At 52.4% G+C, this 19,015-nt stretch overlaps 1 protein-coding gene across 2 annotated transcripts in view; it reads right to left on the minus strand.

The window, feature by feature from the left end:
* PTPRE (protein tyrosine phosphatase, receptor type E) overlaps nucleotides 1-19,015 on the minus strand; it is a 179,558-nt gene that overhangs the window by 45,054 nt on the left and 115,489 nt on the right. For both annotated transcript variants that reach the window (XM_018041550.1, XM_018041551.1), the window contains exon 3: nucleotides 1,116-1,243. In XM_018041550.1, coding sequence (XP_017897039.1) covers nucleotides 1,116-1,236 — 121 coding nt within the window. In that variant the 5' untranslated portion in view covers nucleotides 1,237-1,243. The remainder of the gene's footprint in view (nucleotides 1-1,115; nucleotides 1,244-19,015) is intronic.

Genomic DNA, 19,015 nt, shown 5'->3' on the forward strand with positions numbered 1-19,015 from the left:
GCACGCTTCTCTTGCCACATGTATCCAACATTTTTTTCCCTTTCCTCCTTCCTAACTCCCAGCGTATGAAATCAGTGACAGGCTAGAGTAAGAACCCCCGTGGGTCTGCCTCCAGACTTTCTTGGATCAACCCTGTGGGTCCACAGCCCTGCCCACCTCCTGCCCAGCCACCCACTCTTTTCCAGGTCACCCCTAGACACCCCATCCCTTTCTAATGCACACTCAAGTATGCGTCTCTGAAAGGTACAGATGCTTTGCTGTTCAATCGCTAAGTCGTATTCGACTCTTTGTGACTCTATGAACTGTAGCATGCCAGGCCTCCCTGTCCATCACCAACTCCTGGAGTTTATTCAGACTCATGTCCATCGAGTTGGTGATGCCATCCAACCATCTCACCCTCTGTCGCCCCCTTCTCCTCCTGCCTTCTGTCTTTCCCAGCATCAGGGTCTTTTCCAATGAGTTGGCTCTTTGCATCAGGTGGCCAAAGGATTGGAGCTTCAACATCAGTCCTTCCAATGAATATTCAGGGTTAATTTCCTTTAGGATTGACTGGTTTGATCGCCTTGCTGTCCAAGGGACTCTCAAGAGTCTTCTCCAGCACCACAGTTTGAAAGCATCAATTCTTCGGCACTCAGCCTTCTTCACGGTCCAGCTCTCGCATCAGTACATGACTACTGGCAAAACCACAGCTTGGACTATCTGGACCTTTGTCTCTTATTTTCTTTTAAATAAACACAACTACTATACCAATATCTCATCATCCAAAATACTAACTTCTTAGGGAATGCCAGCGTTTAGATACCTGCTGTGGACTCATCAGTGTTTGCTCAGGATTAGTCTGAATTGGGTCCCGCACAGTCGAGTGTTTCTCCTGTTCCCACCGGAGCTGATCTGACTCTCAGCCCGGGGCTATGTCTGCTGCCTTCTGAGTGCCCAGCTTTGCTCCAGTCAGATCCTGGGTACCTGTTCCTAGCCAGCTTGATTTACAGACTTGCAATGTCAGAAGCAGGCTGAGGAAGCCACTCACCTGCCCATCACCTCGCAAGCTCATCAGGAGGAGGGGCAGGGCGCCGTGGGAGTGGGAGGGCAGCGGGGAAGAGGCGGCGGGGTCTTACCTGCAGTTGTGGAGGTCCAGTTGCTCTGAGCGGCGGTGGCAGTGGTGGTCTCGTTGCCCTTGAGAGCCTTGGCGAGGGGCAGGCTAACACCGGCCAGCAGGAACGGACAGAAGGGCTCCATAGCGAGCCTGGAAGAGGCAGGAGGGGTTCAGAGGACTCACCACTGCCCACCTGGGGCTGGCCAGCCTCCACAAGGCGGGAAACTGAAGGAAGACACAGAGGGATCCAGGAAAAAAAAAAGGTGGGCTGGGGATCAGGGTGGCCTGGGGGTGCTTTGGGAGAGGTCTGTCTAGCAGGAGAGGTCTGTGTACTGGCACGATTTCCACCTGCACTCGGGAATTAATTTCAACTTAGAACAAGCCTGGTTAGGAACTCCGTAACTACCCTTAGGTTATAGACGCTCCTGCTGTTCAGGTTAATTTCCTTTTTTGTTTGTCTATTTTAAGGGGGAGAGAGGAAACAAACAAGAACTTGGACGTGCCTGGGGAGAAAAAACTCTGAGAACAACACGCCATCTGGGATTCTGAGCGGCAGCTTCACAGCCCTTCAAAGAGGTGGCTCAGCCTGGCTTCTGGATTGCCGCCGACGGTAACTTGCCGAACATGTAGGAGCAGTTCGCTGCCCGCCGGCACGCGGCGGAGCGTTCCTGTGCTGCCTCACGGCAGCATCACTGCCCTCAGGAAGGATCGCGGGCTCAGGGAGGAGCGGGTTGATCAGCCTGTGGTCACAGGACCGGGGGGTCGGGGGATCGGCCACCTGCATAGGACCCACCTCTGCTGTCCCCGTGGTCACGACCACAGCCACAGCCTGGCCTTATGCCCAGGTGCTGGCCTGGATTGCCTCCCACCCGAGCTACAGGAAAAGGTTCCTGAATACTTCCAGCCCCCGGTCATCCACTGGTCCCCACTCCAGAGCCTCACTAATTGTCATAAAGCCCAGCTCTGCCCCCTCACTGGTGAGGCGGGAGCGGTGACACGGGGAGGAGGTTCTGGTGTCCTGTCGCGGCTCCTCTCAGCCGAGCACTTGGCCTGCAGTGTTCATGCATCATCTCATCTAAGCTGCTCAACTCCTGGCTGACAGCCTTGCGTCTGGCTCTGCTCGGGTCTGAGCTCTCAGGGGAAGCAGAGGGAAGCCCCCGCCTGGGGCAGGGGGCGATCAGCTCATCTGGCAGAGCCACTTGGGCACTTTGGGGCAGAGGAAAGTATCTATTGGGTGGATGGGTGGATGCACTGGGCAAGCCTGGACCATGATGTGGCTCAACAGAGGAAAAGGCTCTTTGGCCCATGAGACCTGCAGGATGTTGCAGTTTGCCAAGACACCACAGGCCCTTGGGCATCCTGACATGACCTCTGAGTGGTGGAGAAAGCCCTCCTAAACCCCGCCTGCGCCCTGCAGGTGAAGGCAGGCAGTGGCACTTGCCAAGCGGCGCATCCCCTCTCCTGGACAGCCTCCTCCGTTTCATCCATAAACCCACCCATGGTCAGCCTGGGTGCCCAGGCCCACAGGCAGCACTTTCCAGCAAGAAGCCTCTCTCAGAAATATGAATGGGCCGAAGCCAAGAAACATGGGTTCCTCATAATCTGAGAGAGCCTCTGAGCGAGCGCAAAAAAAAGCACCAATCATCTCTCAGCAATCACCGCTATTAGAACGAGACCATTCTGAGCGCATCTACGGCAATTATCCCCGAGCAACTACCATCGTCCCCATCAACACTTCCAGTCCCTTCCTCTCTTTTTTTTTTTTTCCAAAATATCAGATTTAGAAAGCGAGCCAAACGCACAAAATAGCTCTCATTCTGTGAGCGCCTACTGCGTGCTAGACCTTTTCTATGGGTACCAGACCCTCAATTATCCCTCCAGGACTGAGAAACTGAGGCCCCGTGGGGGAACCGGCCCAAACTCTGTGCAGAGGAAATGCAAGAGCCCCGAACAGAACCCAGAACAACTGGACGCAAAAGCTCTCGACCCCGGACAGGCAGCTCTGCATAGAGTGCATTAAATAAATTGTTACTGAGTACTGTCATGATACTCTTAATATATGGAAAAAGAAGTGGCACAGAAGTACAGTGGAACGGTACTCATCCCTTTTACAGTGAAATAAGGCCATTTACAGCAACATGGATGAGCCTAGAGATTATTATACGAAGTGAAGTAAGTCAGAGAGAGACAAATGTCACAATATCACTTAGTGGAATCTAAAAAATGATACAAATGAACTTATTTACCAAACAGAAACAGACTCACAGACACAGAAATCAAACCTATGGCTACCAAAAGGGAACAAGGGGCGAAAGAGAAGTAAATGAGATGTTTGGGATTAACATATAGACACTATTATACATAAAACAGGTAGACAACAGGGGCCTACTATAGAGCACAGGAGACTACATCCAATATCTAGCAATAAACTGTAATGGAAAAGAATCTGAAAAAGAAGACCCTGATGCCGGGAAAGATTGAAGGCAGGAGGAGAAGGGGACGACAGAGGATGAGATGGTTGGACGGCATCACCGACTCCATGGACACGAGTTTGAGCAAGCTCCAGGAGATGGTGATGGACAGGGAGGCCTGGTGTGCTGCAGTCCGTGGGGTTGCAAAGAGTCGGACACGACTGAAAACTGAACTGAACCCAACTGAATCTTTTATATATATAAGAATATAAAACTGAATCACTGTGCTGTGCACTTGAAACTAACAGTATTTTAAATTAATGATACTTCAATAAAGAAATGAAAAAAAAGAAATGCGATCACTAAAAAATACTTGAGTAAACTGTAGAGTAATTAATTAGAAAGTACTAACTGGTTGAATATAACACAGAGAGGCAGAACTCCTAGGCAGAACATTCTTCTCACCAATAGGTCAGTTTAAAACCCCTCTCTTCCAAATGCTCAGCGGTCCACGGGGAGGCCAGACAAGACCATCCCATCGGGTATCAGCCCCAGTGAGGTGTCTCCGGGAGCAGCAGGTGCTTTGCCCAGTAGGACCAGCAGAGGGCACTAAACACTCAGCTCAGCTCAGTTCATTTCAGTCACTTAGCGGTGTCCAACTCTTTGAGACCCCATGGACTGCAGCACACCAGGCTTCCCTGTCCATCACCAACTCCCGGAGTTTACTCAGACTCATGTCCATCGCGTCGGTGATGCCATCCAACCATCTCATCCTCTGTCGTCCCCTTCTCCTCCCAACTTCAATCTTTCCCAGCATCAGGGTCTTTTCCAGTGAGTCAGCTCTTCGCATCAGGTGGCCAAAGTACTAGAGTTTTAGCTTCAGCATCAGTCCGTCCAGAGTTCAAATCGACCCCACCACCTAGAGTCCGGGAACCGCAGCACTTACACCGTGTGGCCAATGACACCCTGCCAGTGCCCGGCTGTTCACCCCAAACGGTTTACACAAGCTACCTGATAAACACGAATCAGTGCAAAAATAATGCTTCAAACAGTCATTAAACCCACACTGAACTTTAGCGATTTGCACTTAATCCGTACTTGTGTGCCCACCAAATGTTAAGTGCTGCGGGGCATGGGGCACGCTGCTCTGCGGAACTGAGATCATCGAAACGGCTTATTTCCAACAAAGCAGACTTTGTTTCTACATCCATCAAAGTCAGCCAGCTATACCCTGGATTAAAATCGCCCCTTTAACTCCATCTGATGCCTTTGTAGTACTCTTCTGCGGGGAATGACTCTGGGGCAGGTAGATGCTGGTCCTGGAAATGGGGAGATGAATACGGTCTGTCCCTGCCCTAGAGCCGCTCCAGGGAAAGCTGAGCAGGAAACAAGGCCCCCCTCCCAGTCCCCACCCCCAGCTCTGGATGTATGGCCGCAGCCCCAAGGAAGGGAGGTGAGGGCTGTGCTGCGCCTGGGAGGTAGCAGAGGCCAGGCGCAGAGGGGTCCAACCAGGACACAGCGAGGAGGGACAGAGGCTTGAGGGAGGCGGACGCTGACCTACAGTCCAGAGAGGGGGCGGCTTGCTCTGCTGGAGCCCCAGTATGGGAAGGAAGCAGAGAAGAGCAAAGGCAGAAAGATGGGGCTGCATTGAGAAGGCCCTAGAGTGCCGGGTTAAAGGGGCTGGCTTGGTGCTTGTTTTCTGTCAGCAGCCTACATTACTAGAGTTCCCTGGTGGTGCAGTGACTAGGACTCAGCACTTTCACTGTCGGGGCCCAGGTTCAATCCCTGGTTAGGGAATTAAGACCCCCCCCCCCTTCAAGCCGTGTGGTGCAGCCGAAACAAAACAACTCCCCTCCCCAAACCTATATTAACAGAACCACTGGGGGCACTGAACAAAGATGCCAGCTCCTGGGGCCTAAGGCCAGGTTCCAGACGTTTGAAACCTAAATACATGCGGCGTGATGGGTCTCACACAGACTGAAGCGGATAGGCTTGACTCTGAGCAAGGAGCTACCAGGAAGGTTCCCAGAGTGAGCACTAGAAGCCTTCATGAGCCACCCAAGATGGGGCTGGGGGCTGTGGGGTGTGGGGGGTAAGCCTCTGCTGCCCCAGCGTGGCCTGGGAGCCTGTTAGGAACTCGAGGCCTCTTACCCTTCAGGAGATCCCTGGGTGGTTTCTAGGCCAGGTGGCGCTGGTGCAGCGCAGGAGGCCCAAGAGACCTGGGTTCCATCCCTGGGTCGGGAAGATCCCCTGGAGAAGGAAACGGCAACCCGCTCCAGTATTCCTGCCTGGGGAATCCTCATGGACAGAGGAGCCTGGCGGGCTACAGTCCACAGGGTGGCAAGGGTCGGACACGACGGAAGCGACTTAGCGCGGCACGTACATTACGACTAGAGACGTGCTGCTCTAGGCAGCACCGAGTAGGTCTGGACTGAACCAGGACGCGGGAAGGGAGGGGAGGCGAGCCGTGAGGTGGGATCCGGGGGTGGCAATCAGAGCGGGTGTCAGAGGGACCGGGAGGTGGATGGGAGGGGACTTCGTTCATTAAGTGAGACAGGAAGAGGGGGCCCCAGGCTGAGGATAGAGGTCATTTTAGCTTGGAGCATGAAACAGGAACACGGGCTACCAATTCCTGAGCTCCCGTGACGTGTGATGGGCTAGCTGAGGTTCTCAGATAAAGCACCCCACAGACGCTCACCGAAATCCCCCGGAGAGTGTCCTGCTTTCCTGCGGGGAGTGACAAGTTGGTTTGCAAGGGGCTGTGGGCCATTCCAGTGGAGACCGCCAACAGGAGTGGGACCTGGGGCTTCGCTGGAAGGGAGGGGGGCTTGCGTTCTTTCTGGGGGGCATGGAGGAGGGGCAGAGGTGAGGTTGGAGTACTCGGCTTAGGAATGGGGAGGGGAGCTGGGGGGAGACCAGGGCATTTAGGGCTGGAGTCCTTGATGAGCTGGTGTCTTTGAGGAGGCGCTGCCTGGCTGACCCCTCTTGCCCAGCGGGGCCTGGAAGTGTCCTTCCCAGCTGGCCCTTGGTGTTCTGACAGACTGAATCAGACTGCCCCCTGCAGTCCCAAGAGGGTAGTGCTTTCTTCCTTCTGCTCCAGCCCCTCACACACGGTTAAAACACCAGGTTCTACCATTCTCAAGTATGAAAACAGATGAGGTTCCTTCAGAAAGGAGCAGATGAGGATTTAGGAGCTATCATGCTGGGGATTCAAAGGCACTGCACTCAGAGCCCTCAGGACGCACGTCCTGTAATTTCTCATCTAAACCAGGACTCTTTGGAGAGTGAAGGAGGGGCTAAAGCAACCACAGCTATGTGCTTTCTATGCAAATTTGGAAAACTCAGCAGTGGCCAAGGGACTGGAAAAGGTCAGTTTTCATTCCAATCCCAAAGAAGGGCAAGACCAAAAAAGGTTCAAACTACCACACAATTGCACTCATTTCACAAGCTAGCAAAGTAATGCTCAAAATTCTCCAAGCCAGGTTTCAATAGTACATGAATTGAGAACTTCCAGATGTTCAAGCTGGATTTAGAAAAGGCAGAGAAACCAGAGATCCAATTGCCAATATCCACAGGATCATCGAAAAAGCAAGAAAATTAAAAAAAAAAATCTACTTCTGCTTCATTGACTATGCCAAAGCCTTTGACTATGTGGATCACAACAAATTGTGGAAAATTCTTGAAGAAATGGAAATACCAGACCACTTGACCTGCCTCCTGAGAAACCTGTATGCAGGTCAGGAAGCAACAGTTAGAACAGGACATGAAACAATGGACTGGTTCCAAATTGGGAAAGGAGTACATCAAGGCGTATATTGTCACCCTGCTTATTTAACTTACATGTAGAGTACATCATATGATATGCCAGACTGGATGAAGTACAAGCTGAAATCAAGATTGCCAGGAGAAATATCAACAACCTCAGATATGCAGATGACATCACCCTTATGGTAAAAAGTGAAGAGAAACTAAAGAGCCTCTTGGTGAAGGTAAAAGAGGAGAGTGAAAAACCTGGTTTAAAGCTCAACATTCAGAAAGCTAAGATCATGGCATCCAGTTCCATTACTTCATGGTAAATAGATGAGAAAACAATGGAAACAGTGACAGACTTCATTTTCTTGGGCTCCAAAATCAGTGCAGATGGTGACTGCAGCCACAAAATTAAAAGACACTTGCTCCTTGGAAGAAAAGCTATGACAGACCTAGACAGCATATTAAAAAGGATAGACATTACTTTGCCAACAAAAGTCCATCCAGTCAAAGCTATGGTTTTTCCAGTAGTCATGTATGGATGTGAGAACTGGTCTATAAAGAAAGCTGAGTGCCCAAGAACTGATGCTTTTAAGCTGAGGTGTTGGAGAAGACTCTTGAGAGTCCCTTGGGCTGCAAGGAGATCCAACCAGTCCATCCTAAAGGAAATCAGTCCTGAATATTCATTGGAAGTACTGATGCTGAAGCTGACGCTCCAGTACTTTGGCTACCTGAGGTGAGAGCCAACTCATTGGAAAAGACCCTGACGCTGGGAAAGAGTGAAGGAAGGAGGAGAATCAGGCGACAGAGGACGGGATGGTTGATGGCATCACTGACTCAGTGGACATGAGTTTGAGCAAGCTCCAGAGATGGTAAAGAACAGGGAAGCCTGGTGTGCTGCAGGCCGTGGGGTCACAAAGAGTTGATCCATCCTGACTGAGTGAGTGAACAACAACAATGTGGTTTCTAAAATATTTAATTATTGAAGAGCATTTTGGTCATTTTAAAATGGAAATCTATTAATAGTTATGTTCAAAACTAATTTTTTTTAATTTTGAAAAATTATAGAAAACAAAATTAACATATCTAAACACAGGTTCAGATGGTAAAGAATCTGCCTTCAGTGCAGGAGACCTGGGTTCGATCCCTGGGTCAGGAAGATTCCCTGGAGAAGGGAATGGCTACCCACTCCGGTATTCTTGCTTGGAAAATTCAAAGGACAGAGGAGCCTGGTGAGCTGAAGTCTATGGGGGCGCAACGAGTTGGACATGACTGAGTGACTGACACGTTCACTTTCACACTTCTCACACATTACAGCAATATTTTTGGAGAAAAAATAACCTTTTTATACTGACTATGTGAAGATAAAATGAGAATATGAACGCTTATTCTCAGCACATATTCACCAGCTCTAGTCAGTTTCTTAGCTTTGTCTGTTCTTAATATGTTTCACTTTGAATATGTTTTTTAATATCCTTAATGTGTACATTTCTTCATAAAATTGTAATGTTTTTCAAATTAGCATCTTGTGGGCTGTCATCCTTAAAGTATTTTCTTCCTTCCTTGCTTTCGTAGGGATAGATTTTAATGCTTTCCTGTTCATAACCTATGTTTTCAATAACTGCAATTCTACAAAAGTTTCCAAAGCTGAGAGCTTCTGGTTTTGCTTTGTGGTTGTGTTTTTTGGTGTTCTATTTGTTGACTACGTCTATTAAATTCTAATAAACTACTTCTATTTCCAAATCATTTAGAACAGAATAAAACCAAGAGGGGCTTGTTTAGGAAAAAATTTTACCATCTTTGGATACTTAGATTGATTAACAAATCATTCTTTGAATGAAATCTGATGATGAGTAGAGAAGAGAAAATGCATGTTACAAGTCAAAGTATTTTTTAAAAATTCAACATCAGCTTCAATTACTCTTGCAGCTATCAGCATTTATGAAGTCTAACATCTACAGCTTCTATTTTAACTGATGGGACAGTTGGTTTGGACATAATTATAAATTATTGTATACTGCAATCAGTTCCATGGGTGATACATTTACCACAAACACTAAGATTCATCAATATTGATATGATCCCACAACGCAAATAGCTGTATGATAGAGGTTGAACTCTCATCGAATTTGCACCCATCACGTCAGGCGCTTCCCTTTAATGGAGTGAATTTTCAAGTTGTGGCTGGATTCCATGAAATGGAAAAACAGCAGAATCACCATTGAAATTAACTGACTTTCTGTTTGAAAATGACTCTGACCTCCAACTGGCCTCCTCTGACGGTTTGTGAAGTTCATCTTCTATGAGAGCATTAACACCTATCGCCTCACCTTTGGTGTGCACATGGTGAGACTTGCAGCTGAAAACAAGTGAAATTAACGGAGAAGAGCTGTTTGATCTAAATGAAAAGGTCAACGCTTCCTGCATCTCCCATCCATCGTCCTTGGGCACAGAGTTCCTAAGACAGCCAGTCACTGAATGCTAATACAGAAGTGCCCCGGGACTCAGCAAAATGGCAGTGACTAACGGTGGTGACCACACGGTCCTCCCAGCATCTCTCCTGAAGGAGAAGGCACCCCGTGCTGAGGCCCGCCAGCCTCCGTTGACCTCCACTCAGGAGTATGGACGACAGAGAAGAAGGTAGCCAACTTCAAGGGCTGGGTGACCCCCGCTGGGTGAACCCTGGACCACACTGCATCCACCCCCCTGGGGTGGGCCATGGAGACGCCCGAAGATGAGGCGGGGTGGACTGGACCTCAGCGGCCAGGTCTACACACACGTTTGATTTCCGAGACCTGAGTTCACCGGCTGCCTGAGTGAGCGCTGCAGACCTGCAGCTCTCTGATCGTTTGACTACTTGTTCATTCATCCTCTCCTCTTTCAGCGACGTCTACCAAGTTGACTGTTCGCCAAGGTCTGGAGAGACAACCGGAGGAAACGACCACCTCCCTGCCTCCTTCAGAGCTTGTGTTTCAGTGGGAGAAATGAAATAATGGAACAATTACCACGCAGAGCGGCTCTGACGTGCCCGGAGGGGTGGGCACATAAGCTGGCAGCACCCGGCGGGGATGCCTGCCCCCCACTCCAGGGAGGGCTGAAAGGCTGCCTGGGGAGAGGGGTGTCTTAGTGAGGAGTCGACCGGTCCAGGCTGGGGGGTGGGACGAGGAGCAGAGAGTATCAAGAGGCAAGGGGGGCTGCGTGCAGAGAACATGGTCACTGGGAAGCCTGGGGATCTGCCCGGGATAAGGAGGACCAAGGGTCTCCCCTGGTAACAGTGCGGACGGTTCCCTTAAAGACATCCAGCAAAAGCTTCCCAGCAGGACTACGGTAAAGTTCGTTCTGCTGGACAGAATGACCCCTGCCCTGGGGGCTTCCTGAGCGCGGAGCAGCTCTCACGTGTGTGTCCATCTGGCACAGGGGGTGATGCTCAGTGAACGAGGTGGAAGGAAATAAAACCCTTAGGCAATTCAGAGCAGCTTCTGTCTTCCCCGAGACTGAAAGCCTGACTGTGTTTAGAGTCTCTCTTTCTCTCTCTGTTTCTCTCACCCCTTCTCTTTCTCTCCAGGGATGAAGGCCTTTGCCAGAACACTTCACCTTTCTGATCTTCCTTCCCAATTAGTAAATTAGGAGGATCCAATGAGGTAACAAATGTGATTGAGTTTTGTCAACTGTAACCATCAGCCTGAGCCGGTTGTTAGAACTACTGACTGCCAGGGCACCACCACACGTGCGGCCTGGAACCTTAAACTCAGCCAAGTGACCGCTGGTATTTTGCAAAGACCTGTTCCCCATCACCCGCCTTCCGCCCCTGCCCCCCGGAAGCAGCCAGAACTGTGGACACAGCCCGTGGTGGGGGGAGGGGGAGAAGCTGCTACTGTTTCCGCAACGGAGCCCATGGCCTGCAGCCTGGACCCCCAGTCCCTCTGCGGTCCTCGTGGAAAATGTCTACGCCTGTCTGCTCTGTCTGTGTCCGTGTGGACGCTGTGCCCTCCTGGGATGGTCCTTGTCAGGGGACGATAAGCTCCCTGTTGCCCTACCAGAGAACAATTTCTCTGCACACAAGCTTGGGGAACAGCTTGGACCGGTCTGGCTGTTCCCACGCTGATGCCCTGGAGCCACTGACGGATCAGGTGGGGCCAGGATGCTGGCAGCCCCCAAGCCCCAGGTGTGTGAGCCCAGAGGGGTTGGGCAGGGAGCTTAGGCCAGCCCATAATCAGAGCCCCAGTCAGCCCAAACCTGACACACGTCTTCTCCCTTGTTCCCCTCTGCTTTAATGACGGGGCACTCAGCTGTGCTGGGAGCCGGTGTCCAGGAGCAGAACTGGGCTCAGCTTCCTCCAAGCTCTTGCCCTCTGACAACTCCCCCAAGGGGCCGAGCCAGGGTCAAGTGCACTGTGTCCCCTGCTCCCCAATCTTTCTGGAGGAACAGGGGTCACAGTGACCTTCAGAGGCAGCTGGAGGAAGAGAAGGTGGAAGAGTTTGGGGGTGGGAACTCGGCGGGGGCAGGCGGCGGGCTCAGGGCCCGGGGTGGCTGTGCAGGTGCCTCCCAGGGATAGGCCTCGGGGCTCCCCAGAAACTTCTGGCCCGGAGGCACAGAGCCACGCAGAGCCCTGTTCAACTGCAGAGAAAGACGGCTCCTTGCTTCCTCTGAGCCTGAACACCAAGGCTTAGAACGTCCGCCCGCCCGCCCCTCCTTCTGGAAGGTTCCAGAATGAGGATGAGACAGGCTGGGGAAGCGCTGTTTTCTAGGATCCCAGTCCATCCTCCTCTGGTTTGAAGAGCTGAGGGAAGCTCCCGGGCCCCCAGCTGAAGTCGGAACCACCCTGAGGCCACCAGCCATCGCCCTTTCTCAGTGACCGTAGACAGCTTTAGGGACATTTCAAGGCCCACCTGTGCACAAGGCGTGGCGTGCGTGCACAGGTGGAGACCAACACCACTCCGAGAGCTGCGGCCCCACATTCCTGGGCCAGGGAGCATAGTGAGGATCCTGAAGAGCAGCCTCCTGCCTGCTGACAGACCCCAACGGCAGAAAGGCAGCTTCGATCCCAGAAAACCAGCACGCTCCACTGTTGGCCTACAGTCGGGGACCCCCACGCCACCCCTGGGGATGAACCCGGGGTGCCGTCTTACCCCCATCCCGCGGGCCGCCAAGAGAGGATGCTGCTGGGGAAAGCAACGGCCACCGGAGCACAGCCAGCCAGGGAGCGTCCTCAGCCATCTGCCCGGGAAACACCCTGGGCAGCACGGCACTGACTTTCTGAAATCACCTCTTAGAAGACAAGTCAAGCCCTTTCTGCCTGCCGGGCACGGGGCTGCACCCCCAGCCTCCCCACCCACCCTCTGGGAAACCAGGACAATGGCGAGCCTCGGGTCCTTGACTATCCAGCCTGATCCCAACCAGGCCTGTGTTCCAGAAAATCAAGAAAATAACCAGGGCCGAGAGTATTATTATTATTTTATGCATTGAGGAATAACAAAATGAAAGAGAAAGAAATATTTTCACAGTAAAAGAGAAACAAACCCAGACCTTTCCCAAGCTTCAGGTGTGAATATACTTACATGGATGAGAGGTTTCGGTAACAATCGTAAAAACTCCTTAGGCAGGATAATGTGCAGACTTAGCAAGTCCCTCCTGTATCCAGAGTGATCCTGCCTTTTGGAGGAGGTGTCGCTTGTCAGAAAGGAAAAGACGCAAAAGGGGGTGCTTTTTATCTGAGCTGGTGAAGGTTGGAACTTAATTGCTTTCGTACAGAAGCGATAGGACGCGTCTAAGTGCAAAACCAGGGAAACAACATTAAAAGGAGCCCAGCAAAGCAATCCATGGACACTAACGTGAGCAAACTCCAGGAGATCGTGGAGGACAGGGGAGCCTGGCACGCGGAAGTCCACGCGGCTGCCAAAGTCAGACACAACTTAGTGGCTGAACAACAACAACAAAGACGTCCACACGTCAGGAGGGGAAAGGGAGGGATGAGGTGGGGGGAGAAGGAGCACGCAAGGCTGAGCAGGGTGGCCGGTCTGAGTCCCCCCACCCGACAGCCACCCAGGGAGGCGGGGGCTGCTTCTGCCTGTTCAGACAAGGACAAAGAGGGTGGGGGTGAGCTGCTGGGCCCCACCCAGGTGGTCCCGGCAGAGAGAGCCAGGGAAATGAGGGTGCCCTGCAGCCGGAGGCCCGTCCTGGGCACTGGAGGTTCAGGTTTCATGCTGCCCATGGTGTGCACACACCCTCCACACATGCCGAGCCCAATCGGGGTTCCTGGGAGACATGGAAGTCTGGGGGATCAGGAGGGTGAATTCTGAACACGCCCTGGGCAGGTGGAGGTACCAAGGCGTGGGGAGGCCGTGGAAGGCAGCTAGGGGGGAATAGTGGTGGGTGCCTCCACCTCCAGACCCATGCCCACCTGCCCTCCAGCCCCTGGACACACAGGCCAGGTGTGTGCACAGACGTCTGGGGTCCCTGGAGGATGTACAGAACACCAGGGAGGGGCCGGCCTGCCCTCAGCTCTGCAGATGGAGATGCCCTTGGACTCGGCTGGGTAGAGTGGAGCTCGGTGGGTCCGCCTGTAGGGCGGACCCTGCTGTGACTGGCATGTCAGCTTTGGCCGTGTGACTCCTCAGGCAGCAGCCAGCCTGTAGCAAGGAAGGCATCTCGACTTGGGTGGGAGGCGAGGGGCTCAGGAGAGTCATCCAGGACCTGTGGAGGTGAGAAGCAAGGGTGGCTCCTCGAGGCAGCTCCCACCTCCTGAGGCCTCAGCGGCCAGTCGGTAGGATGGCTTACGACATCTGCACAAGGCCAGTTCTAACACACCAACAGCGGGGTCGTGAAGATGCTCGGTGCGTGGCCAACAGCGGGGCCAGAGCTCAAAAGGATGTCCCCTCCCGCTGTGAACACCAAGAGGACAGGACCGAGCTGGCCGCCCAGCTCCTGGCAGCTGGCCCTCCGCACGGCCTCAGCTCCTCCCACCGGGCACACGCTAGGTGTACACCGGGCGTGCGTGGCTCAGCTTTCCAGTGCGCAGGCCTCCTCCTCCCCGTTCTCTGTCTCCTGAAGGGCCGTGTGAAGATGCCCCGCAAGGCTGAAGGTAGCCGGGCAGGTGAGAGGCTTGGAGCAGGTGAGGGGAGGCAGCATCCAGGATGCTGATGTGCAAAAGGCGCGTGCAGAGCTGCAGGGCTCCCCCCTTGGGGTGGCAGGCGGGGTGCTCCCTGTCGCTGCCGGCTCTGAAAGGGAGTCAGCCAGCCTTTCCACCCTCGGGAGCTTTGCCGGGATCCCCCAATCCGCAGCCCTCTGTAAACACACAGCCACCTACAGCCCATTCACGCACAGCCCAGGGTTCACCATGCGCCACCTCTTCTGACTTTCCATCCATCCTTCTATGCACAGTCCGCACGGAGCAGGTGTTAGCATGATTCTTCATTTTCCAAATGGGGGGACGCTCAGAAAATTCAGGGACGCACAGCAGTTAAGAGGGGCCCCCTGCAGCCCACACACCCCAAATTCTTTGCTTCTTTCTGAGGACTGGCCTCCATGACCAGTTTACCCAGGGTGCACCGTGGGGTGACCAGTTGTCCCAGGGTGTCCAGGGGTGTCCAGCTTTCAATCCGAAAACCCCTGGGGACCTCGAGCTCAGATGTCTCCCCAGCACAGAGTCCGCTGGGTGGGGGTTGCTGGAGGAGGGCGTGAGGCAGCTGTGACCCCTGTTTCTGGAGCAGGGCTGCTTCACCGAGCTCAGTCGGGGCTGACTCACCCTCTCCCCGCAAAAGAGTCCAGGGCTGACAGGGTGGGGCTTCCAAAGCGCCACACAGAGTGAGACTATCTCTGTGAATAAGACCCTCCCGCTGTGATCAAGACCTTCCTGCGTGATCGAGAGACGCTTCCGCCGTGATTGAGACCCTCCCACAGTGACTGAGACCCTCCTGGCGTGATGGAGACCCTCCAGACGAGATCGAGACCTTCCTGCTGTGAAGGAGACAGTCCATAGCAGAGGGGCAGCAGGCTGGCCGCAGCACAGCTACTTACTGATAGATATTTTATCCTCGAGGCACTCTGGCTAAATGCCGGGCCAGGTAGGATGAGTCATTCAGGGCCACTGCAACAGGAAGTAATAGGGCCAGGCTGGGTGGTCTCCAGGTTTAAAAGCCAGACCAGGCGGGCGATAGGGTTCTGATGTCTCTCTGGAGCTCTGTGTATCTCCGACAGTACGGCATCCAGGCAAGAAAGAGGAAGGATGGGAATGCACCTAACAACTGGAGACATGCTCAGGAAGCAGGAATCCATACAAAACACAGCACCCAAATATCAGTATGTCCCCAGTACTCACTGGGGTGCTTACACTAAGACTTATCTACTGTTTGCCAGGAACTCAAACGTCACCTGGCTTCCTTGGCCGGGTTTTAATTTGCTATATCTGGCTGTCTATGGGCTTCCCAGATGGCGCTAGTGGTAAAGAACCCACCCGCGAATGCAGGAGACACAGGTTCGATCCCTGGGTTGGGAAGATCCCCAGGAGTAGGAAATGGCAACCCACTCCAGTGTTCCGGTCTGGAAAATTCCAAGGACAGAGGAGCCTGGTGGGCTGCAGTCCATGGGGCTGCAAAGAGTCAGACTAGACTGAAGGCGACTTAGAACATGCACACGCTGTCCTGTTAGATGGTGCCAGGGTCATGGTCTGTGACTCGCTGGAAGGAGGGGAGCACAGCCCAGAGGAAAGAGCAGGTGACCTTGGGGAGGAGCTGGTTTGGGGGAGAGGTGAAACCGTGCCTTCAAGGTCAAGTGTGCAGCCCTGTGGGCCGCCGAGCTGGTGATGTCCCTCATGCATGTGTGGAACTCCAAGGGAGTTCTGGTTGGAGGCGGAGTTTGGGGGCTGCCAGCAGGCAAGCGACCTTGGCAATGGACGAAGGACCTGAGAGAAGCAAAAGGGAAAGCAGAAACGGGGCACGGAGTAAACGCTGGGACCATGGACGCCTGGAGGCTCCTGGAGAGAAGGGGGCCAAGGAAGGGTCAGGCAGGTGAGGAGAACCAGGGGCGAGCAGAAGAGGGGCCGGCGCCCGCGGGGCCTGGGGACCAGCAGGGCTGGACTCAGGACCCCCAGACCTGCGAGTCCTTCCTGCGCTGTGGCTGTGACCTGCAGGGCGGCGAGAGCCTTTCTCCTGCAGTGACCACATCATCGGTGACCGCCGCAACCAGCCTGGAGTCAGCTCGCCGTGACACTGACGTTCTCTCCCCTTCAGAAGATTAGAGCATGAGCTCAGGTAATCCACCCAATGGGTCAGACTGTCCAGAATCTGGGCTTTCCTGAAATTCCGACCCTTCCAAACGTGACGCCCTGTCTGCAAAGTGCAGGCAGGAAGCTCCACTACACAAACACTAGGGATGACCACGGTCACTAGTAAATGGACCTCGGCCGGTCCTTGGTCCCGATCTCCCACGGCCCAGCCCAGGCAGATGCAGACACAGGCCATCCTGACCCTCAGCTGAGATTCCCTGGGAAGCTGGGATTGCTCTTAGCAGATCTGGGAGTTTTACTCCAAACATCACAGACTTGGTTTGAGGGTTGCCTAAAGTCAAGTCTCATCGTAAAATTCTTTGTGTTTAATAAAGTCAATAGAGTTTGATATCATGACTGGACATACATCTTTAGCCACTCAACTTTTGTTCCCTGCAAAGTAGATAATTTATGGTCCATGACGGGGCAGAGGGTACCTGATGATTCTCTCTTGTTGTATTCATGAGGCTAGGGGCTCAAAGGAAACCCGGTGTTTGGGAGCCACCTGTAAATGGGCCCGGATCGTTCAGGTACCCAGGGCGCGGCTGTGTGGAGGGGCTCCGGTCTGCAGAGCACATGTAGAAACAGGGCTTCCACACCCAGGGCAGCTCTTTCAAACTGAGCTTTACATGATTCAAGAACAAGATTTGATCTGTTGGATGAATGGCTACATTCTGGGAGAAAGGGCATAAGATACAAGCCCTGGAAGTTCAACCTCTACCCGTATTTGACTGGTCTCTTGGAGACGGAAGTTATTAGATTCAGGGAAAATGCAGGTGGCTGTGGACGGATGTCTCAGCTTACTCATCTATAGACTGGGGCAAAGCCTTACTGTTACTCATTGCTCCGCTGGCCGTGTGCTGAGCTCACCTCTTAGTGCAAGGCTTAGAATCTGGAGAAGGTGTTTCCCTGAGCAAAGCAGGGACACCATCAAAGGAGAGGACATAGAATCCCAAGCAAAGCGTCCTTGCTGGGAGCTCCTGACCCTACTACCCCTGACGCTGACACAGCAACAGAGATCAGCAAGTGCTCTTCAAAGGACTCGGGAAATCCATTATGTCCGAGAGTAAAATGTCCTTTATGATCCATCTTGGTGCTTTGTTGCAGACGCACTGCTGAAGACCTATGTGCCCACTTGTGGATGATACACAGAAGCTGATTTCATCAAAGAATTCTGAAACATCACAAGGGCAGTGCGAAGTTCCCGTGTATCGGAACATCTGATGTGCCGGTCCACACTGAGCCCCCTGCTGGCATGATACTGGGAGCAGGTCAGCCCCAGCGAGGGGCAGAGGGCACGGCAGCTTTCCGCCCAAACCACAAGGAAAGATCTGTAAGAACGCTGGCCTGAGAGCAAGTCTCTTAGGGGATAATTTTACTTTTCTATGGACCGTGCACTAATTTGCATAATTCCAATTACTCATCTTACCCTCTTGAAGATGAAGAAAAAGGGAAGAGCTTATTCTTTAAGAATTAAGTTTTCCTCCATTGGAACAGAAACAACTGAACCACAGATAATTAAAGATCCGAGGACTGTTTTCTCCAAAGCACATTTTTACTGACCCCCAAAGCCATACTTTAATGTGTTTAGATACCAATGAAGCCCCTGACCTATTACCTATTAGAGAACATGAAACTTACCATGTTTCCATGTTGCTGTTGATTAGTCAGTAAGTCATGTCTGACTCTTTTAAGACCCCCACGGACAACTTAGTAACTAAACCACAACAACATTTCCACAGCGAAGGCCAACAGGAATGAACTACAGCTAGACTGTTACTGGATAAATTTCTCCCTATTGAAGAGAAAATGATCCCTTTTATTATCATAAAAGAAAAAAGGGGAAAACCGGTGAAAACCTGTAAGCGTAACTTTTCACTCCTGAGCGGGAGTTACGTAAAACCAAAGATGACAGACGAAGGCACTGTTGCCTCCTCTCAAATACTGCAAACAATGTCTCACAATCAATTGTTTGTAAGCATCACAAATCACTAATAATTACTTTTCCCACACTGGCAGTAACTGTCATTTTACAGAAGATGTAACAATCCTTGAATCCTTTATTCATTAAAAATTACCACCTCGGCCGTGACAAGACAGTTCTGCTGGGACCCTGCTTGTGTGCTCAGTTGCGTCTGACTCCTTGCGACTCTATAGACTGTAGCCACCAGGCTGCTCAGCCCATGGGATTTTCCAGGAAAGAATACTGGAGTAGGTTGCCATTTCCTACTCCAAGGGAATCTTCCTGACCCAGGGATCGAACCTGAATCTCTTTCACCTCTCGCCTTTGCAGGTGGATTCGTTACCACAGCGCCACCTGGGAAGCCCCTGAACGGTCTTTAGATCTTACCAAAACCAAGTTATTATTGCAGAGTGACTATTTACGATCCAGGGGAAAATGCCCAGAAAGTTAATCTCTATTGATTGTTGTAAGTAAACAACAATTAACGGACACCAAGGCTCCTGTCCCAGTACTTTCTCAGCTCTCTTGCTTTTTCC

Source organism: Capra hircus, chromosome 26, assembly GCF_001704415.2.
Source record: "Capra hircus breed San Clemente chromosome 26, ASM170441v1, whole genome shotgun sequence".
Taxonomy (NCBI): domain Eukaryota; kingdom Metazoa; phylum Chordata; class Mammalia; order Artiodactyla; family Bovidae; genus Capra; species Capra hircus.